The sequence below is a fragment of the Morone saxatilis genome, unplaced genomic scaffold (assembly GCF_004916995.1).
Source record: "Morone saxatilis isolate NCDOM2014 unplaced genomic scaffold, NCSU_SB_2.0 Contig23, whole genome shotgun sequence".
Lineage (NCBI taxonomy): Eukaryota > Metazoa > Chordata > Actinopteri > Moronidae > Morone > Morone saxatilis.
Genome location: NW_023339796.1, coordinates 17,483,698 through 17,510,147, shown reverse-complemented (window position 1 = coordinate 17,510,147; position 26,450 = coordinate 17,483,698). Strand labels below are relative to the sequence as shown.

Sequence of the window (26,450 nt, the reverse complement as noted above, 5' to 3'; positions counted from 1 at the left end):
ACTCAATGGTACAACTGGCAAGAATAAAAAGAATAAGAGCACTGTTATTGTTCTTCTTCACAAATTGTACATAGTTCATTTCCAAAGAGCAAAAAACATCACAAAAGAATCACATCTACTCTGTCTCACTGTCCATCAGATTCTTTGTCAGCATTTCTCTCACTCAGTGTCCTTCTTACTACTTTCTCAAGTTCAAGAAGTTTTGAATAGAGGACTTCAGACGTTCCTTCATCAATGTCCATCTGAAACATGAACAAAAAACGGACAGAAAGTCAGCATTAATTACATGTATATAAAGTGTCTTCAGCAGCAGGTCGCTGATTCCAGTATGTCTCTTATGGATACATTTCATTTCTTCAATATTTATGTAGCTTATCTGAGGTTCACAAACAGCAGACTTGAGCAGCATAACGCTGTAGAAGCAATGGTTTCTGGTTACTCACCTGTCGAGGCTGAGTGTAGTTGGTTCCAAGTCCTGATGTTAAACTGTGATACTTTGCTCTTGGATCCAGAGACTCTGGCTTTTGAAGAAACAACCAGTGCTGTGAAAAGCCAGAGAGAATGTCATTGTAGAGATGTGAATCGTTGAAGTGTGTCCTTGAAGTATTTACATAGGGACAACGACAGAAGAGGTTGAAAACATACCAGTGCCTCCGCTCCATTGTATGGTGTAAGTGTGAACGTGTTGGTGAAGATCCTAATCTGCATGAACAGAGAATATGTCACAACAGCATGAAACAGTTCATATGCAACTTCAGTCCTGTTTAACGCAAAGGGATTAAAAACCATGCTCACTCACCAGCCACATAATGGGCATGATGAGAGTCCAGAAGCCGGAGGGGAGAATGCCGTATGTCAGATTAGTCATCACCAGTCCTGGACATATTACAGAGGAGAACAGCCCCTGTCACAAAGAGAAGAAAAAACTGGCATTTACATGACAGAGGAATGATTAATTAAAGGATGCGTGTGGTGTTTTTAGCCTTCATAAAATGTTTATCAATTCTGATTATTAGGAGGGCGAATAAAGGACATTGTGATTAATAACAGATAAGGTGTTGATGATTCTTTCACTCTTTTTTGTTATGTTCATATATTACAGTTTGTATGCTATATCTATATACAGTAAGATACTCTTGATCTAGAGTATCTGTTACTTGCAACCAGTGGGATTTATTTCAACCAGCATAATTCAAGCTTAATTATCAGTGTGAACGACAAAACAACAAACCTTTGCAGCCACTTTTATAGCCTAAAGGAGGTGAGTGTTTGGTTTGTTTGGGGAAAAAAAGATTTGGGGTGTTTAGTCCTGCAAAGACCATTGTTTAACTTCCTTCAAGAAAAGAAGGAGCTAAAGGGATTGTAATGTGATCTACTAATTAAAACCCTCACAGAAAGCAACCCTCCTTTTTGGTTCCATAGGTACAGGAGAGCGAGATTATAAACGAAGTAAAGAAGATTTTAGTGGGAAAAGTAGAAAAAGTTTAAATCAAAATTGCACCTACTGAGTAATGTGAGTCTTTTGATCAATACAGTCTAATGTGTCCAGTTTAAAAACACCAACTGCATACTCTCATACTATTAAATACTTCACATTAAGTCACAGTTGGGGAGGACTCTACATTAAGAAGAATAAAGACATTACGTGCAGGTTCTGTAAAATAGATGGTATAATCTTTTTTTATAAACTGAAGCATGCATGTACCATTATATAGGCTAATGATTAAAAGATAACTAAATATATGTACTGTAAGGGAAGTTTTCTCATTTTGCCTTTGCTAAATATTCTGTAATCTTTTGTCTAAACGCAACATTTGTGTGAGAGGACGTCAACGCAAGCAAATGAGTCAAAGTGCTGCATCAGTAATCTGCAGACTGTGTGACAAACCAACCTGGCTGTTCTTGTGCCTGTTCAGCGCCAGGCTGAGCAGGTCTGATGCGTACTTTGAAGAGCTGTAGGGCTCCGTCCCATTTCTGTGCTCCATGTCCTCCATGCTGAAGGCAGAGCGGCGGGCGTTACTCGAGGAGGTCCACACGACCCTGGACACATGGTCTGTCTTACACAGCAGAGGCTCCAGCTCCCTGATCTACACCAGAGAGACAAAGCCATCATGGGTAATGATGAAACAGATTACAACACAATGATAAAACAGATAATCTACACTATCAAGAAGATACCCATCTTATTAAGCCTGGTAAGACATCATAGATCATTATAGCTGCCTCATTATATTCCATATACCGTTGTTTAATGATAAATAATGGACTGAGGTTATTTCCCAGTGCTACAATATTCTAATGTTAGCAAGAACATTTGATCAGTAAACTTTCTGCTTCAAATAAACAAAGGAGAGCAGGGCTAATGTAAAGTAGCTCTAGTTTAAAATGTTTTACTATACAAAGATTTTATGCATATCATCCATCTCTAACAAATCTGTCAGTATTCCATATGCATAAACTATATGCATCTGCAATACGCTACCATATGCATATACAACGACGGTATGTTGCAAGAACATAAAATACTGAAAATTATGTCAATTTAATGGACTTTCTATCATCTTTTAAATGTCATGTATGTGTGCATTGCGTTGGGTACCAGGAGAAAGTGACCGAAGAGGTTGGTGGCAAAAACTTCCTGCAGACCATCTGAGTTGACGAGGTCCTGTTGAGTTAAGAGACCCTCTGCTGTCGCAAACATGTTGATGACATTCCTGCAGTGATAGCGCACAACATTACACAACAGCATGGACAAGTTGCACTGGTGTACAGCCACCAAACCTTCAGCAAAAATGAAATAAATCAAAAGCAAAGCAGTCAGGAAGTGGCTTTTGAATCTTACCAGGAGAACAGACCCTTGAAAAAGGCTTTGACATTCACTTGTGGATTGGGCATAATTCCTGCATTCAGATACAGAAAGTCAATTCTGCCGTACCTGTGGAAAACATCCCAGGTTAATCAATCTTAATTCCATAGCTATTTCATAGTTAACAGAGAAAAAGCAGCTGTAAAGCAGCGTCTCGACAGTGTCATGGCGTCACTGTATCATGGTATCAGTACCTGGCCTTGACCTCCTGAGCAGCAGCGAGCACGGACTGCACAGAGCCCACATCGAGGTGCAGCAGGTCTACGTTGGCGTCGGCGTGAGAGGTCAGGAGAGAGGCGCGGGCAGCCTCGGCCCGCTGCAGGTTTCTGCACGCCAGACAAAGCCGAAGCTGGCTCTCCTCCGTCAGCAGCCTTTCACACAGGGCCAGGCCAATGCCGCTGCATAAAGTGACAGATGGCAGACAAACACAAGCATGTAAACAAACTTCCCCAAGGAGCTGTGTGATCACACAGATTAACTGAACGAATCAACTGGCAAACACAGAAAACTGTCCGTGAGTAACAATTGGAAAAGACATAATAAAGGCAGATTGGAAACATTTGTTTGCGAGTTCAAATTTTTACAATGCAAGTGGATAATATGGACCTTTTTGAGACAAATAATTTTCATTGAAATATCACAGACCAGTGCATTAGATGTAAAGTGGATATGAGGACGCTGTATTATTATTCATAGGAATGTCTTGCTGAAGTATTTTGAAATAAAGTCATATTTTTCTGTTTCACTGTACTTGTAATCCTCTTTTGTGTCCCAGATTGTGTTTACTTTATATATTTCCTACCTATGCAATTTAAGGATTGAGAAAATAAAAGGATGGTACTTTTTTGTTTTCTGTTTTGGAAAGAACCCACAAAAAAGGACTCAAGCACACTTTATATGTACAAATTATAATCTGCAAGCAAACTGAAAGACAGACAAAGGTATGTAATATATATGTAATATATATATATATACATATATATACTATATATATATATATACACACACACACACACACAATACAAAACACTGACATAAGGGAATACTTTTGGTATTTAGGAATACAGAATTGCTGGAGCTGGCACAGTAGTAGCCTAGCTTAGCATAAAGAAGAGTTTGTGGATTTATGAGTTATGTGCTGGACATTTGACTTCCTTTACTTTTTTAGCTTACGATTGTATCTTACTGAGGGAGACGTTCACAGCGTATTTGTTACATTACTGGACTGTAAATTCTTGTTTCCTTTAAATGAAATACACCAACACTGATAAAGACGATTAGCCAGAAACTGATATCGGTCTGCCCACTTTATCAGTCGGGCTTTGGTCGCTTTATTTGACTTCTACTGTGTTATAAAGTTATTTTCTGACAGCATGTCTCACACACATAAGGATAACATTAAGAAATGAAGGAAATCCAACTGGTAAACATGATCACAGCCTGTAAGCGTTACAGTCCATCTCCCCCAGAGGCACTAACACATACTGACTCACCCTCAGTGTTCATCAGCTACCGAGAGCTGTCACTTTGTAACAACGGGACAAACCGACAGTCTACTCATCGCCGGACCCACCTGTTCGCTCCGGTTACAACCACAACTTTCTCCATGTCCGAGCGGAGGAGCTGGAGGCGGCTGCAGGTGAGCTCGGGCCCCGGGGACAGAGTCTCAAAGCGGGGACCGGCGGGGTTCAGCCATATACTGTCAGTGTGTTCAGCCCATCGTCCGATCCCGGTGGAAAAAACAGCAGCCTATATGCACGAGCAGATACGTGGTGTGATTGGATGTCACCAAACAGCTGGCCAATCAGCTTCCACTACGGAGAGCGAAGAGGCCCAAAAGAGTGCAACGGTTTGAAAATGACGCTTTGGACATTTGGACTGTGAGTCCAGTGTGTGAAGAGAAAGACAAGCAAAGAGGGACAAACAGCAGCGAACATTCATTTCTCTTTATTTACAGGGATCTTTTGGTTCGACAGCTATTAAAAACTGTTCAACAATATACAGCTCATTTCTTTCTGCAGAGGGACATAAACATGTCAGTGAAATGCTGCAGAGTAAAACGCCAGTCTCATCAGTCATCATAATGTCATTAGTCTATCTTAACATTTAAAAGCAAAAACAAAAACATTCATAAAAGGTCACACTGTACTGACATTCTCTAATAAATGTGCAATAGATTTAGATGTATGTATGGCAAAGAAAAAATATATTCATAATTGTGTTTTTCAAACCCTAGGATTACCATGGAGTACTCTATAAATAGACATAGCATAGAAAATAAAAAGAAATTCATAAATACACAGAGGTGTGAATAGTGCTACTTTGCATAATATCTACAATAAAGGCTCTGTTCAAGTGTATACCTTCTCCTCATATCTTATTATTTACAGGACCATTGTGGCAAGCAAGCAACAAAAAAAAAACTAATGGAAAACATTTGATGGGTTGTTTCTGACTCTGAATTAATTACAAATGAATCCAGCCTGAAGGCAGCAAACGTGACAGTGCATGGCAGAGAGAAAATGATCTGTTCCATCTGCTACGCCAGGCTCTCCGTCAGCTGAGTGTGTATCTCCTGAAAGCTCGGCCTCTGCTTGGCGTTCCTCCTCCAGCAGCTCAGCATGAGATCACTGTACACTCTTTCAGGACAACAGGGAGGCTTCGGCAGGTACACCTGGCAGCATGAGTCAAAATATCAATGTAGGATTAATGTTACAAGGCCTATGAGGCATCACTATTTTGCACTGTGAGATACAGATGCAGGGAAAATATGGGATACTGATTATTACCACAAACAAACTGACACTACAGAGGATTGGTTGCCTAAATCTGTGTGATGCTCACCTGCTTGCCCTGGTCTCTGAAGAGCTCGCCTGTGTTTTCAATGACCTGCTCGTCAGAGAGCTGGGAGTAGGGCTGCTTCTTACACAGAGTCAGGATCTCCCATAGAGTCACACCGAATGCCCACACGTCACTGGCCATGGTGAACTTACCCTGAGAGAACAGACAGCTTGAATCCAGATACAATCTAGCATTGACTCAATGTGGATGATTGCATAGCTGCAATATAATCAGCAATCAAATCATGTGAATGTTACAGACCACTATCGACCATTTGGGTTTTCTGAATCCTTGGACAGGAATGTGAAAATGAAAAACTATAGGGTACTTATGTTTTCATTGACAGACATCCGGCACTCACCAGCAGGATGCTCTCCCAGGACATCCAGCGAATAGGCAGGACAGCCCGGCCCTGGATCCTGTAGTAGTCCCCTCTGTACAGGTTCCGACTCATGCCAAAATCGGCGATCTTTATGGTGTAGTTCTTACCCACCAGGCAGTTGCGGGTCGCCAGATCACGGTGGACAAAGTTGAGAGAGGACAAGTACTTCATACCAGATGCGATCTGCACAGCCATGCCAATTAGTTTACTGTAGCTACAGAGCAGAGGACCCCACAGAGAAAGAGAATAAGTCCAGTATATAGTGTACTTATGCATAGTGTTGGAGTTTAATGTGAAGATATGAACCTACCTGATCATACTCTTCCCTTCGTTTTCCTGCTGTTCTGTCTTGTCTTCATCAGCAGCCTCTTTTAGTTTGAGATTGCAGAGGAACTGGTTCAAGTCTCCATTTTCCATGTACTCAGTGATCATACACAGTGGGTCGGTGTCCACACACACCGCCAGCAGACGGACAATATTGGGGTCCCTCAGACGAGACATGATTCGGATCTCCTTCAGGAAGTCATTCCTGCAGTGCAGCAGGGACAAACAATTACAATTTACCACTTGACCGGCGACTGAATGGATAATAACTACCAGCTGGAGACTGATGTACCAACTGCTTTTACCTTGCGTTCTTGTTGGCATCTTCACGCAATGTTTTCACAGCAACCAGCAAAGGTGACTCATTGTTTCCCTCTATAGACAAATCCTCATCCAAAAAGTCCTGCATGTCCTCTGCCTCACACAAGTGCACCTGTTTTAAAAAAGCAATGTTTTAGTCCATCATCCACTTGGCACCACTTGACACCATCTGTTTATCTCTGTTTATTACTTCTAAGTCTTGCCTATTTGTCAGCATGTACTGTATAGTCGCTGCATCTCACACCGCTGTTGCCACACAGCAATATCTATCATTCAGGTTTCAAAATGAGAGCTATAAAGATACATCAACATAACTCTGGCAGAGAGAGAACAGCCCGATGAATCTAATATGTTTCTAAAATACCAGATCAATGCCAACAAACATTAGAGCGACAAAACTAAATATACTTCTCCAAACTGGCCCTCTCCCAGTTTCTCCTTGAAGGTGAGCTTGTCTCTAGGGAACTCTCTCATGGATGAATCGGTGCCAGCAAACAGATTCATATTGACAGCAGCGATGGAGTAGGTGCCGCTGTCTGCAGACTCCTGGAGGCTGATGATGTCTGCCTCTGCATAGTGGGGGGCGCTGTCTGAACTACTTGTTGCAAGGGCTCGACAGGAGGTGCTCGGCCCTAATGTTGAAACACACACACACACACACACACACACACACACACTACAGCAGCTATAGCTAAAGCCAACCTCCACAGTATTGATTGCATTGTGCGTCAGTCTTACCAAGGTGTTCAGTGGACTGAGCAAACTCAGGTAGTTTCCGGATGAGGCGTGACGGCTCCTGGTAGTCAGCGCAGAGGGGGAAGATTCTCTCATAGGTGGAGTTGGAGGTGGAGCCACCCTCACTGGACAGAGAGGAGTGGTGGGAGGAAAAGGCCTGGGTCTGGACCGCAAGACGAGCTGTGAGTTCATCGTCCAGGATCCGACGAGATGCCTAAGAAAGTACGTGTGTGAGAGTTGAAGTCTGTTATTTGTTGTTTACTTTAAATAATAATAAGAGAAGGTTTCCCTTACAAGGTTTTTATAGGGCATCAGTGATGGATGTCAGACTTGTCAAATAGAAAGATGTGTGCAAAAATGTTTCACGCAATCAATGTCTCAAACTACGAGGTCTTCATCAGGCAAAGTCCCTGCTTATCATAGAGCAGGCTATATATACAGATAAGAAAATGACAGTTTCACTTCCATCTCATAATACAACATAACACCCATTGTCCCTAAATATACATAATGTATACATACATAATGTTCTGCAAGGTTTTTGTCAAATCCCTGAATAAATCCAAAATGTTCCATATTGGAGAGGTTTTTCTCCAGACCACCACTGAAAGGAGACTTTTTAAAAATACCAATATACAATAAGCTGCTAATGGCATTGCCTGCCTGTCTGCTTGAAATGGATTACAATGGGACTACAGTCCATTTCAGCTCATAAAGCCTGTCTTATAATAATGAAATAAAAAAACTCCTTTCCTTTACCCCCTCTCTGATGATATGTCTCCCCCAATGTCAAAACAAAACCTTGATCAATCAGACAAGAATATGGTCTTTTAAGTCATTATCAACAATTATTACCAACATAAGCACATAAGATCAGTGCCAGAGAATTGAAAAAAACCTCATACCCCACCTTTTCAAGCATCTTTTGCCAGACCTGCCTCCACAGGATGATGACTATGATAGTCAATAGGATGGCAATGATAGCCACCAAGCAGCCGATCAGGATCCTGGTATTGCTATCATCCACTTTATGAGTAGGATCGTCCCCTGACCAATGAGATGAGAGTTATGAGTTGAGGTGGATTTGATTGAATCCATCACAGTTCAATTTCTTATTAGAGCATGCTCAAAGCACAATCCCCTTCATGTTTCATTACAACTACACAAAGAAACCTGACATGTATTCTAGTCATTCCTAATGCTATCAGCAGGGGGCACTGTTTAACCAGAAAACATTGTAGTAAAACCATCTTTTAACAACAAGTAATTGCCACCCTTTTAGATTGAGATAAATCACTATACATCATAGTAAGTTGTATAACACCAATTCAAATTTAATTAGGGCATTAATTAAATCATAAATGAATGAATATCTTCTGAATATATAATAGTTTTTTGATTATATTTGTGGTTGACTGAACATTATATGCAGCCTGTGTTTTGTTTACTACAACATCTCTTCCTAGCAGCCATATATCAAACCAGCCTGCACTCCCTCTTGCCAGCATTTTTCTCAACTGTCTGACTGTCACTTCACTAAATTACAACCTTTGCTTAAAAGAAAAAAATCATAAAGGATTTAGCTGCTGACCTGGTAGTGTGTTTGTGGGGTGTCCATGTTTGCGAGGAGTCAGAGATGTATTGTACACTGCTGAGCCTGTAACAGAAAGACAAGGCAAGACAATGCTGAAGGATATAAGGTCAGGTGACATTTTCTAAATGTTTCCCCTTCAAAATGGGATAAATCAAATCAAAGTTTCTGACCAGGCACCAACTGGAAGATGACACAATGTTTACCTGACTGGAAGGCCACCTCACTGAAAAGTAGCCAGAGGTCACTGAAGTGGAAACGGCATTTGATGGCACTGGCTGTGCGGTCCCCGAGGGGCACGGTGACAAAACGGGCGCCCTGGCTCAAGCGGTCAACAGTGGGTCTGAAGATCACCGGGTCAGCCTCCCAGTCTGATCCTGACCGGAAGTAACAGCTGGCCTGTCGGAACATCCTCACCCCTCGGCTGAACATGTTATTACAGTGGACCTGTGGAGGTGGAAAATGTAAATAAAAGCAAATCAAAATACCAAAACTGTAGCATGAAAATAGGCCGTTATCCTGGTAATATCTATAAGGAATGCACATTTCTTTCTCCTCCTGTGACCATGATGACTATAAAGGTGCAAAAATGTTAAAAACAGTCAGAATTGAAGGGGGAGATGACGCAAGACAAGGTGTAGCGATGACTAATCTGTCTTGCTGTGCTGTGGCTGAAAAACGTTATCTTCCATCTCTGATCTCTGGCCACAGCACTTACCAATGACAAATAGGCTAATTATACAGAAAATATCATTTTCACACTGTGAAGCTATTTTGCATCATTTTATAAAATTTATGACCTAATAAAATTTGCAGCAGCTACTGAAGATGGGTGCTTGCCTGGCAGTGAGCAGCATAGCTCACTTCAGCATAGTGTTGGCTCAGCAATTTAAAAAATATTACTTTTTCACCATGAAGCTGTTCAGCAAACTACCACAGAGTTCTCACTCCTGACCTTCATGGAGGTGAAGTTTCGGACATGGTCGAACTCGAAGATCATCTCCACGTAACCTTTGGGGAAGCTCCTGTTGTTCCAGCCCACGTAGTCGTACCCTGGCCACATGCTGTAAATGTGGCTGTGGAGAAAATCATCCAGACCCCAGGTGCCATCCGTCAGCTGGCCGAGGCCCTTCGTCAGTCTAGCGGAGGGATGGATGGATGGAAGAATGAGAAGAAAAGAAAAGTGTGTGAGAGAAAAGTACTGCATTCACAGGAAGTAAACAAAGTGATAACTATGATTGAAATAAGCTCTAATTGTGGGCTCCATCTTTCTTTCTAGAAGTAGCAGTAAACTTCCGACCTTTCAGCAGAGGCTCCATCATACACAGAGTCATTAAAAAAGACATCCAGGCCTCTGTAGATCATTTGGTGCCCATCTGGAATGCTATAAGACATCAGGCCATCTACAGGGGGCAGGTCAAAAGTCAAAGATTGGGATTAATTTACTCACTGCTTGCTTACAGGATATTGTGACAATGAACTAACACATCAGAAAAAGTCATAATAAAACTGGTAAGTTCCAAAAAACTCTAAAAACGTAATTGTTTTTTAAAAATGATGTTGGTAGTGCAACTATGAAGACTCTGTATAATTGAAAGTGATGACTAACCCAGCCATTCACAGCCGTAGAGCTCCACTCTCATACACACGATCATGGAGTGGTCTGTCACAGGCATAAAGCGGACAAAACGAGCTATGATGGGAGGCTCCAGATCCTTCAGCACCACATCATATGCATTCCTGTTCCCCTCAATGACCTGGCAGAGGAGACGCAGATGACACGAATAAGACTGACTGAGCGAAACGTGTCAGTGGAAATAAAGCCATGTGAATATACTGTATGTAGTGTGAATGATTTGACGCCTCAAACAAAAACTGCAGCATAAATATGTGATTGTCAAATCTGTAAAGAAACTGGTAGCCTTCATCTCATGCCAGTGCTGTCAATCGTCTGCTGTTTTTAAATTCATCACATTTCCCATGAACTCTGCTGCTATCTGCTGCAAAGAAGATGTTATCTTTTTGGTTCCCTTTTCGAGATCTTTCACAAGTGTTGGAGGAAGTATTCAGATTCTTTACTTCAGTAAAAATAGCAATACTGTTATATAAAATCCTCCATTACAAGTAAAAGTTATAGAAATTGTAACCTGAGGAAAAGAACAGAAGTATTAAAAGCAAAATGTACTTAAAATGTCAATAGTACTCGTATATATAGGAAAACTTGCCCCTGTGAGTGCTAGTACTATTATCTTCAACTGTTTTTTTGTATTGTAAGAAGTATTTTGATGTTGTAGCAGGTCACAATGGTAGAATATTTGCCTCTGAAATGTAATGGAGTAGAAGGATAAAGTAGCAGAAAATGGAAACACTCAATCAAAGTACCTCAAATTTGAACTTCACCACTGGCTTTCCCTTTATTACAATAATTGTGACACAGTCTGTAAAGTCTGTCAATTAATGTCATGATGTTGAAACTGAAACTGTTATAGCTGGCACTTATAAATCAGGTTTTGTTAAGACATAAGATGAGCCAGTGATCAGAAACAACACTGCACTGTATTATCTAGACATGCTCACCTGCCTTCCCTTCCTATCATGCCAGCCCACCCAGTTGCTGCCATCGCGGCTGTACTTGATCCTGTATCGCTGGGCAAACTCATTACCCATGCCGTCAGCATGGCGACCCTGGGTGCCCACCAGTGTGATGAAGTGCAGTGAGCGCAGGTCCACCTGGAGATATTCTTTAAGGCCGTCTGGCTCTGACATGATGTCAGGACACCAGGCCCCGTCACCGTCTCCATTGTCTAAGTCAAGTCTGAAGAGGAGGAGGAGGAAATTAGAGAGGAGGCGGTGAAAGAAGGGAAGGGCAGGGAGTTCAGGTGGAGAAGAGGAGAGCAGCATGAAAATCAAGAGGACGAGAAAGGAACAGATACAAAGGGGAAAGAAATCTTGCAAGATATAAATAGTAAATGTATCTACTGTGCATGATCTTGTATATGTTAATGAATTCATATTTTCATGAGAACATCTTGTAAAACAGCTCTGTAATTATTCAATATCTAGCCAGTTCATGAAACTTTCACGTATGCTGAGCTTTCATTCCTGACCTTGGAAACAGCAATTGACCAAACAGAGTCACCTCAATTTAGTAGCTGTTCTGTAGCTTTCAATCACACTACTTAATCTTCATTAGCAGATGGATTTTGCTCAGTTGTTGTGAAATTGTAGATGTTCAAATAAACATCATTGAAAGCTCCACAACAGCTGCTAAATGACTGGTTTGTCAACTTTCACATATGGTGTTTGCAACAGCAAGTCTATGGCCGTTTTTTTCAAACTAAAGCAGCGGTTAGTTTGGAATAAACAGAAGAAGAATTTGGCATGAACAGCAATGGCCACCAGGGCTGAAAAGTTTGACTTAAAAAGAAAAGATTATAACGAAAGAAGGAAACTATAATACAGTATGTTGCTTAAAGGACCAGATTAGGAGGATCTATTGCCAGAAATGGAATATAATATTCATAGATGTTTTTATTAGTGTATAATCACCTTAATATAGGGATCATCTTGTTTTGTTTTCGCCTTAGAATGAGCAGTTTTTATCTACAAACACTTTGGGTCGCCTTCCGCCATGTTGAACTGCCATGTTCATACAGTAGCCAGAATGGACAAACCAAACACTGGCTGAAGATAGGGTGTTTTTGGTGTTTTTTTCACACTTCACACTCAGCCTGTTCTCATATCCAGGTGAGATCCTTTAAAGGACCAGTGTGTTGTAAGTGTCTGTAAGTTGCAGATTGCAACCACTTGAATGCAGCTCAGCCTTCTAAGCATGTAGGAGGAACTACAGTGGTTGCAAAACATCCAAAAAACGCAAAGACCCTATCTAGAGCCAGTGTTTGGTTTGTCCGTTCTGAGCTACTGTAAAAACATGGTGGTTCAATGTGGTGGACTCCATGGAAGGCGACCTGCAGCGTCTGTAGATAGAAATTTCTCTTAGTTTCAATAGATCTTTCTAAATATTACACACTGGACCTTTAAATGGGAAGTCTAGGAAACAGTAAACACCCTGCTGTCTAATGACTTACTGATGACAGGTTTTAAGTACATTGTCCGAACCAAATAACATGAAACTTAGATAAAACTAAATAAATACATTATCCAACATGCCTGCCAAATCTTGCAGCAGTTGACTCAGACCACTGACTGGAGGCAGAGATGTCTTCGTCCTGAATCTGCCCGCCGGTCATACCGAGAGGATATCGACACATTTCTACAAACACACGAAGCATCACTGATACACATGCTGCTCACATTATGAATATGGTTATAAGTGTTGACCTGTATGCTTTCAGGTGCCATGCATTATTAGTTTTTATGTGTATTTGCAGGATGTGAGGCGTGGAGGGTGAAGTGGTCAGGTCTCGTCCCTTCCCCCCAGTCCCCTTCCTGCAGCCCTGCAAGGCCTCTAAAGCCAAACAGAGGCATCACTGTGTAGGTGCCAGTCTAAGCAAAATGAGACTGGGAGTGTCCTCAGAGGTGCCTGCTTCTTATTTTTCATCCTTTTTAATAATTTTTAATGTAAGAGACACTTCTGAGTTTGAAGCATCGGCTGGGCATTAACTCTTATGCTGCATGTGAACAAAAAAAGATGTTTGACAACGAACGATGCTACATTATAGTGTTAAAAAGATTCAGTGACCATACTGTACATCTGCTCACTGCATCTACCAGAGCGTCTCTGTTTATTCTTACCATCGCTACCTGGTAATTAAGGGACATCTGTGTTTTATTCACCTTCCCACTCCGAACGCCTGACATGTACTTTGAGAGAGCAACAGAACAAATAAGCCTTTTACTGTGAAAATATTCTAAGTGGGAAAGTCATGTGTGTGAGTGTCTGTGTGTATGTGTGAGAGAGATTGTGTGTAAGTGTGTGTGTTACCTACAACTACGCCTACAAATTTTCAAACTGTTTTTTTTTTTCCGCGAATGCCCCCTGCTTGTGAATGGTCTGCCTGTTCTGAGGATATTTGCTGTCTGACCATTAGGTAAACCACATACACACACACCCACACTCACACACACACACCCACACATGCACCCACACACACACACATTACATTCTTGTGTTCTAAGCCCACCCACCTAAAATTGCTTTCCTTCTCCATCTTGTCAACATGCTTGTCCCTCAGGAATAAGAAGAAGTTATTTTAAGCTTATATATGACATATCCGCATTGACTGGCTCACACATTAAACACTAAACCTGTGTAAAATTAAACCCCTTATATCATTGATTGTCTGACTGGTGTGTGTATGGAGACAATGACTAACATGTCCTAGCAAAGTGTCCTTGAGCAAGATACATAACCTCCGCTTGCTCTGAAAAAATAATGGCATGGATGTAAAAGATTCATATCTCCTATACCTGGGTTGACTTGAGATCGTACAGTGGCAGCCAGCAGGATAAAGAAGAGAGAGAGAGAGAGAACCTTCATGACCTTCATCTCTTCTCTGCACACCTAAAAGTTTCAGCAAGGCTGTAGATCAGTGGATGAGATTAGTAGTAGTACAACATGCCATAAACATCAAGGCAATGAAAAAGAAGCCATCATTTAGGTTTTTATATCTCATGTCAGCACATTTTACATGGCAAATCCTGTGCTTTATAGTTAGATTTTGTAATATGTGTATGCAATATGTGTCCTAAGAATGCACTGCTGTGCTCTTAAAGCTGTGCTAAAAGACTAGTATGTAACAAATTATAATTACTGGAAAAAATAAATTATAAAAAATAATAAATATAAAGGGTAACAAAAAAAAAACAAAGACAGAACATTTAATGCATTTATGTAGTATAATAGTTACATTTCAGGATAGTAGGATGTTACAAATAGTTCTATAGAGTTGAACATCCCTGAAACCCTGGTGAGATCCACAGTGGTAAATGCACACACAGTCCTCCTTGTAACCCAGTTACAAAGAGTTTTGCTCTACCTGCATTTTATTTACCTTGTTAAAACCCTGCAAAGGTCTCAGTGACTTATAGCTCACTCTTGTGTGTTATATAGCTATAGGAGCTTTAACTATAATAGAACTTAGAGCACCGTTTAGAGACGCCACTTACAGTCTTTCACGTGTTCGGTTCACCATAGATGCGGGAGGACAATGTTGTTCTGTGTCAGTATGATGTGTATAAAATGTAGTCTTACTATAGTATAACATGTTATAACTCTTCTCACATACCCACAAGGAAATAAGAACTGCATTTAATAGCCAAAAACCCATGTCTGTAATGTATTTCTCAGTAGAGTTTCCATTTCTGGAGAGCTGACATGATCTCTGACTAACCTTCTAGTGGAAAAACAAGTTTTTTTGATTTTGGTTAAAATAATACAAATAAAATGAAAAATAATAAAGCTAAATGTGTGGTGAGACAGGCCTATTTCTTGAGCTTATTTTCAACTTGTATAATGTATTTCCTGTGTGAGGGCACTTTCCATACTGAGCTGAGCTGACACAAACTTCCTGCAAAGTCAAAGCGAATACTTGGTTTCATATATGAGAAAAATATGGATTTGACTTACTTTTGCAAGTTCTTCTCTCGTTATTACGAAACCATCTATTTCATGGAATATTCCACATCTACTGAAAGTTGATGCATTCAGCGCTGCGAGTCGCTGACCTCCTCCTCACAAGGACTTTTTGGGAATGGAAAAGAGAGAGAGAGAGGGAGAGGGAGAGGAAACGGTGGCTGATGTAAGAGTCTTTCTGGCTGGAGGAACGAAACAGAGAAAATAACACGCTTTTGGATTTTGAGGTGAGGCCAAAAAATCCCAGAATTCCACCTGATCCACAAATGGTTTCAATTACGGCCCACAGAGGCAGCTGAGAGCAGCAGTATCTGGCAGCTTCCACCAAGAGCTACTGACAAAAACAGACTGGAGTTCACTTTCCTGCAGAGGAGAACCTGCTAATTACTGAAGCAGACATGATGTTTTAGAAAAAAACTTGCCGGATACAAACAAGATGAGTCACAGCTGGAATTAAAAGTAAAATGAACACAACAGCTATAGCAGAAAGGGAGGCAGAAGCCAGTTTTGATTATCATAAATGTGATCAATATGTGAATCACAATAATCTGGTGGAATGGAAAAGCACTAAATATGTATTGCAAATTATGCACCAATGTCTCCTAACTTTTTTCTTTTTCATATAACTTTACAATACAAAGATTTGTATCTTTAGTCTTTCACAGTAATTAAACTGCTGCTGCAGCAACACAAGTAACCATGAAAGGCTTCCTCCAGGATGTATGAAAATAAAGGCTGATGTAAATGTAATGGCAACAGGAAAGAAACAGAAAAACAAAGAATGTATATTGAAAGCCACCTTTTTTATACAGGTCTTTATTTAAAAACACCGTGAAGGGTTTTCAGTGTGTCTGACCGCTGACTGCTAAGTGCTAATCACTAACAGCTTGTTCTCATTATGAAAGTTACATAAATAGTTCACATTCATTTAAAAGAATTGTTCCCCATTTTGGGAAACACGCCTTTGCTTTCTTGCCGAGAGAGAAGATCAATATCTGTTTGCTAAATATGAAGCTACAGCAGCTACTGGAAATAGCCTGACAAGCTGTTTCCCTTGTTGCAGTCTTTATGCTGCTGTAAGCTTAAACAGTGTTAGTTTGCAGTAGCTTAGCATAGCTATCATTTCCCATTGTGTTTCCAGTCTTTGAGCAAAGCTAAGCTAAGCTGCTGTTGGATGTAGCTTCATATTTAGTGTACAGTGCTATAAATAAGAATATTTAGTTACCTTTCCCCCCATTTCCAGTCTTTATGCTAAGCTAAGCTAACTGGTTGCTGGCTCCAACTACATATTTACCTTACAGACGTTAGAGTCGTATCAACCTTCTCATCTAACTCTCCCAAAATGTGAAACTATTTCTTTAATAGGTGATTACGAAGAAATCATTCTGCCATCATGACACATGACTGATATGAGGAGTGGGGCGCAGGCGGATGACTCACCTGTTAGAGCTGGCACCCCGCGTACCGTGCTGCAGCGGTCAGGGTTCGAGTCCGGCCTGTGGCCCTTTGCTGCATGTCATCCTCTCTCTCTCTTTCTCTACTCTCTTTCCTGTCTATCTTCAGCTGTTCTATTTAATAAAGGGAAAAAAGCCCCTCCATAAAATATATTCATTTTTCCTTCAGGAAATGAATGAATGAGAGAGAGATTTAAAGATTCATGAGTCTCCCTGCTGCCAGCCTCATGACACCGAGGCAGAAACTGGGGGTTCCCACACTTACTCACATCTGTAGGAGAGGATGAGTGGTAGGTTTGATTGGAAAAATGATTAATATGTAACGATGTGCTGGGAAGATGGTGGATGTTTTAACAAGCACTACAGCCGTGCTAGCAGCTCTGTGAAGCTGTACTAAAGCACAGTGGTGTTTTGAACGAAATGCTAATCAGCATGCTAACATGCTCACAATGACAATGTCAGCTTGTATGCTGATGTTTAGCAATTCTAATTTTTAATATGGTCACAATCTTAGCTGAGTGTGTTAGCATGCTAATATTAGCGTACAAGAAAGTATAAGAAGAGAATATAGGAACCATGAATGTTTGTGCAGTTTTTGTGCCAATTCATTCTTTATGTAATAAATGAGTAATGATGTACCATGAGTCGTACATTGTTCCACTTATCACACGGCTACTTACTAAAGAAATTAATAATTTGACACAAAATATTGATTTAAAATTGATTTTATTGTTTTCGCTGTGGTCCTGCAGTCTAAGTTCAGAACGGCATCCATAGCAAATGTCTGTTATTCTGCAATAATAGACCGTAGAATGTCATAATTGACCGACTGGTGATGCTAGATAACAAGCATGGGGAAGACCAAAGTCATTAAGACTTATTCCCTGAGGACCATGAAATTTTATGACAATCCATCCAATAGTTGTTGATATTTCAGTCTGGATTGAAGTGGTGGATCATCAGTGCCATCACTAGAGCCACAGTGCTATAGTCTGCTGTACACTGCATGTACAGTCAAACAATGTTTTTTCAATTTATTTTACCGGCAGAATACAAGAGATGGTGTGTAAAATGACATTATGACCATTTTTCATCATAATCAAGCAAATAGAGGCCACATCCTGTAGGCCACCCACTATCTGTGTCAGCAGCAGCTGCACCAGCAGAACTGCAGGGTGTCGTGGCTGAATGTGGGTGGGTAATGGCTGCTATTCTTCATATTTTCCAGTTTATCTGCAGCGTTACATCAAGCTGCTGCTGTCTTCACACACAGTGAGCTTAATGGGAGATGACCCTGTATAATGACCACAGCTGGTATAAATAGAGAGCCATCACCCTCACAAAAGACCTTCTGCATGTCCACATCTCATTTTCTCAACCAATTATAAATACTAATGAGGGAAACATTTTGAAAAGGTCAGCCCAGGAACTGGTGCTGGTTATCATTATGTTAGAGACATATTTCAGTTAAATCGCCCATGGATTCATTACAGCAATTAGTAACTCACACCAAATGCAGTAAACATATCATGACACCAGACGGCATTTGAGAAAGAGCATGTAATTCCACACGGAGAAACATTGATTTAAGTGCACTTTAATTTTTAGTACACTTCATGGGAAAAGACATAACCTTGGAGAGCAATGACAGATTGACAGAGAAATATGGATAAATGGATAGAGCAGACAGACTGAGTGCAAGAGAGAGGTGACGAGCTTCAGGGAAAAGAGGGGAGGAAGGTGAGTGAGGAAGAGGAAGAGAGAGCGAGAGGAGGGCCAGGAAGAGATTAATTGATTTTGGAAAGAGCTCAAAGACACGTCCCCAATTCAGTGATTTAAAGAGCTGGCTCACAGTCAGCGAGGTGGACCTGCTGCGACAGCTGGCCAGAAGAATATGAAGTGAGTCCAGAAGTCTCATACGCCTCTATCTGAACAGGTACTTCCCAAACAGTTCATCTGAAGGGTGGAGCAACAGTGACACAGCAGTTTATGGTTGTCGCAGTACGGCATCAACAAATAATACTTACAGTACGTGGTGGCTACACTTTAAAATAGACAAATCTGTAGCAGCACCTGCACATAGTGAGATGTTTCCCTCTGAAACACAGGATCACCTCATCAGAAAATGTTCTTCAATAATATAAAACAGGATGAAGACTAGTATGAATAAAGTCATGCTATGTATTTTATGCAATGCATATAAGTTAGTCAAACTATATACAATGTATTGAAAAGAGGAGAAAATCATACTATGAGAGATACATGCTCATTTTTAAACCCATGTGTAATTACAGATTAAGTGTCATAACAAGCACAGAAAGGTTTTAACTTTCACACTCCAAACAGTGTGCTAGCATATCAAGACGGACTTGGCAAAGGGGTCTTTTTCTTCATATATCTTCATTAGAAAACAGCAAAAATGACCATGTCCATGCCGGATGTGTCACAAATCCATAAACACAGACACGACCACAGTGTAACGAGTCCAGTGAGTGGCGATGGCACCAACTCAGGGAACCAAATGTAAGGTACAACAATCATCAAACTGACACGTACACACAGTATGTAACACACAGACAGAGCCTGAAACACCACAGTGTTAATACTATCTGACAGTCCTAGGTTTGAATAAAGCTGCACTGTGTCAAAGACATATCTAGGAGTATAAGACATGGTCAGAGTAGTTTTCTTTTGGCTTTTGAGCTGCAATGGAGCAGAGAAACAAAGACATACAAAAGGTATGTTTTAGTTTTCAGAATTACAGTAATTAATGTCCAGTGTGTGCGGCGGGGAAAACCTTTAATTGCAAAACAGTTTATCAAAGTGCAGTTGGACTGATGTTTGATGATTTCCTCTCAGGTAAAAAATTCTATTTCTCTGATACTTCAGTTTAGCTACTTAGCAAATCATAGCATGTTAACACGCTAAACCACTGTAAGATGGTGAACATGCAGGTTAGCATGCTGATGTTAGCATTTAGCTCAACCTCACAGAGCCTTACTACATAGCATGGCGGTAGACTCTTAGTCTTGTTTAAATTTACTTTGATAAAAACAAGCTTGATTTGTAAAACATCTCTATGGTTAATGACTCTATTATTATAACTTAATATTGGTATTATTTGGTGTGTGTATTTATTAACATGCACTGCCAGTGACCATGCCAGTCATAGTCACATGTGATGAATAATACTGATTAATCACATTTTTGACCAAATCAAGATAGTTTTTCAATGTAAAATGTATCAATTCAACTTTCTGCATCCCTGTCTTATTTGATTTTATGAGTTCCACCACTCACAACAGCAAGTGGGTCCTTTCCTCAGTGCACAGGAAGTAGCAAATCAAAACATAAAGGTAAAATTCAAAACTTTACCCAGAACAATGGTGAGTGAGCACTCCAGGACCAGACACAAATAATTTCATTTTACTGAAGTCACAATACATGATTTCTGTGTAATAAAGTCCTTCATATTCTGAATTGTACTGCTCTGTCACCCACTGGGGTGGCGCATAAGTGCAATGTTTCCTTGTGCAGCATCAATAGCACCACTACACAGCCATCTCATCCCCTAAGCAGTCCGGCAGACTCTCTGCATTCAGCACGTTTAAGAGTCGAGCAGCACCGTCAGCCCCCGCTCCCTCCCCCTGCCCCCAGCTGTCCCGGTCATCGCTCTCATCTGTGTTTGATTCGTACTCCGATCCGATCCCAGACTCCCTAAACCGGAGAAGCTCCAGGGCTCCCAGGACCTGCTCCCCCAGTAGCGAGCTTTCATCCGGGGCTCCGTCGCTGGGAGTCTCCCCGCTGTCCTGGCCCTGCTCCTGGCTATCCGGCCCCCGGGATGAGAAGCGAAAGCACTCGAGTCGAACTCCACTGCCGCCGAGCCCCAGAGGGCTGGTGTTGGTGCCCATGGTGCCTGGAGAGCAGGGTCCGGGGAGGGTGGAGACCCAGGCACCGTCACTAATCTGGAGCAGGGACTGAGCTGCTAAAGCGCCCGTAGATGAAGAAGAGGTGAGGGGTTCACGGGGCAGGCTGGGGGGCTTGGCACGGAAAGTGATCTCCAGAAGACTGTCCTGGGAGCCCACTAAGGACGGAGACAAAATATGAAAAGAAGGATAAAAGATGAAACACAGCAAAGAGAAAATGTGTAGTTATCACATGTAAACAGAGAGCATAAGGCATAAGTGAGAGAGGTTTGAGCAAGGCAGATGAGATTACATGGAGTGGGGTGACAGGATTTGATAATTCATGACTATAAGGCAGTGCATTGCCACTGGCTAAGCACAGAGAGGGGAGAGGGGAGAGCAAAGCGCAGAACTGAATCCTCTGAGAGGGCTGCCACGGGATAATTAATTGCGTGCCAGAATTGGATGAGAAAAGGAGCCATAACGACAGGAGGCAAGGAAAGAAAGTGATGGAGGCAAATGTGATGGAGGGAGAAAAGGATTTTATTACAGAAATGAGTAGCGGAGAAATATGGAAATAGAGGAAGGCAACCAAATAAAATGTAATACATACTGTAAATGAAAAAGAAAGCTCAATAGTACAGCAACAGAGGATTTTCACTCACTAGATGTTAACTGGCCAGCAGATTTGAGCTCCAGTTCCTGGATCTGTTTGACCAGCAGGGAAATGTGTTGCAGCAGGTCGGTGTTCTGCTGCAGCAGCCTTTGTACTCTGGCCTGGGCTTCAGTCCGCGCACACACCTCCACTGACAGCTGCTCCTGGAGCACATGGACCTGAACAGACCAAAACACACACACACGTGGGACAAAAACTGGTTTTATTGTAAGCGATTCTTTCCTTTTTACAATGCAAATTTATTTTTTCTCATTAGACCCAGTATTTTAATAAAACTCATTCTGTCATTAGGAGGAAACCTGCTAATTAAATACCACAGTGACTCTTGAGTTTGGAGTTCGCTCACTCAAAGGTTCAACAGAAATCACACATCAGCATTAATATTCAACTGAATCAACCAAACTGAACTAGAACTCAAAACTCAAATCTTCAAAGGCCTTGAAACCACGGCTCAGACATATTTAATTAAATTTAATTTTATGTGAAACTTTTCAAAAGTAAAAGTTTAGAGGAATGAATGAGGTAAGAATTTAATGACCAGAAATACCTCGCTACATCCTATTTAACACACCACTGATTGAAAATGGAAATAGCGCATCTTTCTAATTATCATTCTGCAGATTAACCTGTGATTCCTGTTTTTTTTACTCCTTTGATTGATTTTTGTTTCGTTATGTGAGCGGAAAGTGTCAAGCAATAGAACTTTTCCAATAATATTAATCAGGGGATTATTTAATATGACTTGAATATATAACTATTCTTTTGGGTTGTCAGCAACTCATTAAATAAAAAAGCTCTTTAAATTCTGTTAATTCTAAATGTATACCAGAATAAAATATCTCAGCAGCTACTGGCTGGATTGCCAGGATTGTACAGAGATTCATGGTCCCCAGGGAATGTGTCCCTCTGACTTTCTTGATCCCTTGACTTTTCCTCTGGTGCAACCATTTGTGGTTTTTAGTGAACTGTTAGATGGATTGCCATTTAATATTTTCAAAGCACTGCTGTGCCCTTTGTACCATGAAAGTATGAAATACAGCCGCACAGAACCACTAACATGATTGTAACTCCTCAGGTGCTTCCAGATAGCGTCCATTGTTTTCAATGTAAACACAGTGGCAGCGCTTGCTCTTGACACTACTACTGGAGTTCATGATGGTTCAACTTCTTAATTTGCCGGCGACTCTGCGTGTGACCATGGCAACCACAGAAACTACATTGAGGGAAACAATAGGAGCTGATTTTACTGCTTCTGAATTCCCTGAATTGCAGAACTCTCCTCAGACGAATCAATGAAGAGAAACAGTATGTGAGCAACATCAGCTTTAAAGTCTGATAATCTGGTATTTACAATATTGATTAGCAAAACTGGCTATATAAATTATATCATGTCGTTAACCATTTTCCACTCTTTTTAGCTGTGTGATGATATTATAACAGGTGGATAGCAGCAGCCTGTGGTGTACAGACTGGTTAATCTATATTCTAAATTCTATACAAATGTATTTGTGACCCATTTAGGATGTGTGATTTGTATTGTAGACTTTGTAGATGATTCAATTCAGCAAACTGTAAACACTGTATCAACCAATGCCATTAGGACTTTTCATTGGGAGAAAATAGAAAGAAATAAAGTACCTGTGCTGAAGCTGCTAGTGCCTGTTGTTCCTGCTGCTGTAGATGTTTCTGGAGAAGCTGGACCTGGTGCTCTTCAGAGCAGGGAGCCTTTGCTGCAGACTGAAGCGACACAGAGGCTCCAAGGATGGGGGAGCTCAGTAGGAGAGACGGGTCATCAGACGCCTACAGTAGAGATGACAGTAAATTGGGCTCTACTTCTTCTACTGTAACAGCATTACGAAGTTAAAGTAATGTGAAAGATATTTTCATTCCTTTAAACACTACCACAAAAATGGTTTGTTTGGAATAGCCAGAGTGTTCAAAACCACCATGAACACATAGAAACATGTGTAACAGAACCACCCACAGTTTTGAGTTTAATCACAAGAAATGAAAGGAGCCGAGGGCCCACTGCAGTGGAAAAACCTCCACAGCAATGAGCCCTCAACAGCAAAGATGCTGCCAAAATAAATATGAAAAAACAAGAATCTTGCATTTTAGCGTATAAAGTTAACAAAATACAATAAATCACAGCAAGAGTACATATGGCTGTGGATGGGCTGTACAGTAGATAGAATTAAAGGTAAAGTATACGGTAAGATAACCAACAATCTTAAATAATGGAGGGACATTGGAAAGTAAAACCTCACATGAAAGCTTGTGTGTAGAAACACATCTGAAGAAGTGGTTTAAAAGCTGACAGTCTCTCTCTCTGCCAGTACTGAGCTAAAATGCTACTTTAATTTGTTACTAGACTTCTAACATTTTCTAAAAATAACTTTCAACAGCGCAAGAACTGGGTTTCTTTGAGCTGTCTGGTGCACGAGGACAGGGTGAGTTTTCAGGTAGAGAGAGGGAGAGAGATCAATACTGTATCTACCATGTCAAGTTGTATAAGAAATGAAAGAAGGAGTTGTATTTCACACCAAAGGAAGATCAATAAAGAAGCTGTTGGTGCTCTACTGAGGTTGCTGTTGATGGCATATTTTGTAATGCTCTCGCTTCTGTGACAGATTTCCACCTGAATTACTGTTGAACTGTGAGATAAGTGTAGAATGAAGACCTCGGTCGTTGATTTTGAGCTCCTGATACCAAAGCATGACCTTTAAAAATCATCGCCTGCTGTCATTGTACAAGGTGAGGATAGAAAAATCTTGAGGTAATTTAATGTTTTGTACAACGTGTGTAGGATTTGGTGACACCCAGCAGTTAAGCTGCAGATTGCAACTAACTGAACGCCATGGAAGGCCCTATTTACAGCTAGTGTTTGGTTTGTTCGTTGTGAGATACTGTAGAAACATGGCGGTTCAACATGGCGAACTTCACGGAAGGTGACCCACGGCGTCTGTAGATATTCTAAGGTAACAAAAACATGATTCCTATATTCAGGTGATTATACACCAATGAAAACATACCAATAAATATCAATACCCATTAAATCCTGTTTTATATTATAACAGTTTAATTTATGACGCTCTTCCAACAGACATAGACACAAGGCAAAGTTCTCAGATCGAGGATTAAACGGGATAAACGCTTGGCAGATCATGCTTTTATTTTTTCTATATTTTTGGGGAAAATGGTGCTAAAAAGTTCAGAAAATGTCCTGTTAACTAACATAATTTCTGAGACTCTCACTACACACGATGAAAGGGGCCCTCATAAGGACTGACAAAACTCAGAAAACTGAGGGATTGTTTACTGAGCAGCCTTTGTGTCTCTTAAAGCTTGTTTGCTGAAGAAGTCCCTCCACAAAGGTCTTCAATATTGACTGGTGATCGTTGCATGGATTTCATTAATGAAAACATTAGCAAGGCTTTCTAACTGCCCTGCTAATCCTGAGGATGGTTTAACAAGCATCTCTACTAATATTTGTTGGCTCATTTTCCAACCAAAGTTCTCTGTGCACTGTTCAGCTTTTATTACCCAAAGAGGAGAAAACTAGTGTTGTGCTGGCTAGGGATTTAATTAATTTGAATTCAATTGATATTACACTATTACATGGTTCGACAAAAGCAATAAAAATAAATTTTAATTATTTCAAATATTTAATTCAATTCTGCCACAATAAAACAGCAGTATTTAATACGTACCAGACTCTCACCTGCCTTGTCTTAGCTCTTGTGCTCTCACAGTCCAGCTAGTAATGACAAGATCCACCATATTGAATTCTCCCACCTCAGATATAACAGTCAAGTCATGTCCTCATGGCTGGCTCTTCCCAAAGCAGCACTCTAACATAATTGTGTGAGTCATATCCTGTATGGGTCGCAACCATCCTACGCAAGCCATCCCGTCGACCTGTTTATTTATAGATTGCACTATTTGATCCCCATTAAAACACCATTGCTCACAATTAGATACATGATGCTTACTCTGGTTATTTTGTATTAGAACCAAGAGATTACTAGAGCCTAAAATATATTAGCGGGTGATTGACTTATCATGCCTACTTTAGATTACAAATCACAGTTTGAAAGCTGTATCTGTAGTTAAAAGGCACATCTTATGGGCATTAATCACAGGCGTGCCCCCATTTGGTTGTTGCTTTTTAATGCAATCAAAACATTCCCACTCCTAGCTGCATCCTGGTGGTGCACTTGGAATATATTTTTTGTGACTGGTTTACTTTTGTCTGTTCTGTTTAACCAGCTGGGGAGAAGGGAAGCACTGCTGTGCACGGCGATAGTTCTACTTTTTAAACAATAGTGGAGCATTTAGCTGTTGGAAAGAGCCAGATCATTTTCATCAGAAGCAGTGGACGAAAGAAAACAGGAGCTAAAACGAGGGTAAATGGGGTCCCTGGAAAGCTCACCTAGCTAGAGTCCTCACTGGCAGGGTCTGATCCAACCTTGTGGCCCTGCTGTGGCGCTAATCTCTCTCTCTCTCTCTCTCTCTCTCTCTCCTCTCTCCTCTCTCTCTCTCTCTCTCCCTCTCCCTCTCCCTCTCCCCTCCCTCCTCTCTCCCTCCCTCCTTTCCTGGGGGTCTGTTTAGCTTCGACTATTGATTAAAAGGCAAATTTAAAATCCACCCCAAAAAATAACAAAATAAATTTAAAAAGGGAGAGAGAATATATTGGACTTAAAGGTCCAAGTGTGTAACATTTATGAGGAGTCTTTGGCAGAAACTGGACTATTAATATG

The 26,450-nt window shown here is 40.9% G+C and overlaps 3 protein-coding genes across 4 annotated transcripts in view; all 3 read right to left on the bottom strand.

The window, feature by feature from the left end:
• Positions 1 to 19: 19 nt before the first annotated feature.
• On the bottom strand, positions 20 to 4,622 carry LOC118335140 (3-keto-steroid reductase-like). The gene is made up of 9 exons (XM_035671347.1): positions 4,440 to 4,622; positions 3,061 to 3,264; positions 2,843 to 2,935; positions 2,600 to 2,714; positions 1,893 to 2,087; positions 800 to 904; positions 646 to 702; positions 444 to 542; positions 20 to 242 (listed from the first exon to the last, which is right to left on the bottom strand). The coding sequence occupies exons 1-9, from the start codon at positions 4,472 to 4,474 to the stop codon at positions 126 to 128; spliced, it is 1,020 nt and encodes a 339-aa protein (XP_035527240.1). The 5' UTR covers positions 4,475 to 4,622; the 3' UTR covers positions 20 to 125.
• A 176-nt stretch (positions 4,623 to 4,798) lies between these two features.
• Positions 4,799 to 15,968, bottom strand: LOC118335139 (discoidin domain-containing receptor 2-like). Of its 2 annotated transcripts, none has more exons than XM_035671346.1 (17): positions 15,650 to 15,968; positions 14,491 to 14,584; positions 13,231 to 13,333; positions 11,638 to 11,875; positions 10,670 to 10,817; positions 10,361 to 10,463; positions 10,016 to 10,199; positions 9,267 to 9,507; positions 9,061 to 9,126; positions 8,380 to 8,516; positions 7,473 to 7,683; positions 7,143 to 7,366; positions 6,719 to 6,846; positions 6,400 to 6,618; positions 6,069 to 6,303; positions 5,711 to 5,860; positions 4,799 to 5,540 (listed from the first exon to the last, which is right to left on the bottom strand). In XM_035671346.1, the coding sequence occupies exons 2-17, from the start codon at positions 14,567 to 14,569 to the stop codon at positions 5,406 to 5,408; spliced, it is 2,601 nt and encodes an 866-aa protein (XP_035527239.1). In that variant the 5' UTR covers positions 14,570 to 14,584; positions 15,650 to 15,968; the 3' UTR covers positions 4,799 to 5,405. The 2 variants fall into 2 exon arrangements, with proteins under 2 accessions (XP_035527239.1, XP_035527238.1); XM_035671345.1 differs by having other exon boundaries at positions 14,491 to 14,602; positions 15,650 to 15,967.
• Positions 15,969 to 19,219: 3,251 nt separating this feature from the next.
• The window catches only part of LOC118334264 (carboxyl-terminal PDZ ligand of neuronal nitric oxide synthase protein-like), a 16,279-nt gene continuing 9,048 nt past the window's right edge, over positions 19,220 to 26,450 (bottom strand). The window contains exons 8-10 of the mRNA XM_035670112.1: positions 23,329 to 23,490; positions 21,680 to 21,848; positions 19,220 to 21,193 (exon numbers count right to left, since the gene is read on the bottom strand). Coding sequence (XP_035526005.1) covers positions 20,661 to 21,193; positions 21,680 to 21,848; positions 23,329 to 23,490 — 864 coding nt within the window. The 3' untranslated portion in view covers positions 19,220 to 20,660. The remainder of the gene's footprint in view (positions 21,194 to 21,679; positions 21,849 to 23,328; positions 23,491 to 26,450) is intronic.

Bases quoted from the DNA above. Each gene is read 5' to 3' on its own strand.
- LOC118335140 (XM_035671347.1), bottom strand. From the start codon at position 4,474: ATGGAGAAAGTTGTGGTTGTAACCGGAGCGAACAG. The intron at 905-1,892 runs GTTGGTTTGTCA...TCTTTGTGACAG, and splicing joins ACAGGCACAAGAACAGCCAG to GGGCTGTTCTCCTCTGTAAT. The intron at 703-799 runs GTGAGTGAGCAT...CTGTTCATGCAG, and splicing joins TCATGCCCATTATGTGGCTG to ATTAGGATCTTCACCAACAC.
- LOC118335139 (XM_035671346.1), bottom strand. From the start codon at position 14,569: ATGAAGGTCATGAAGGTTCTCTCTCTCTCTCTCTTCTTTATCCTGCTG. The intron at 13,334-14,490 runs GTATAGGAGATA...GTGTGTTTGTAG, and splicing joins ACGATCTCAAGTCAACCCAG to AAATGTGTCGATATCCTCTC. The intron at 7,367-7,472 runs GTAAGACTGACG...TTTCAACATTAG, and splicing joins TCAGTCCACTGAACACCTTG to GGCCGAGCACCTCCTGTCGA.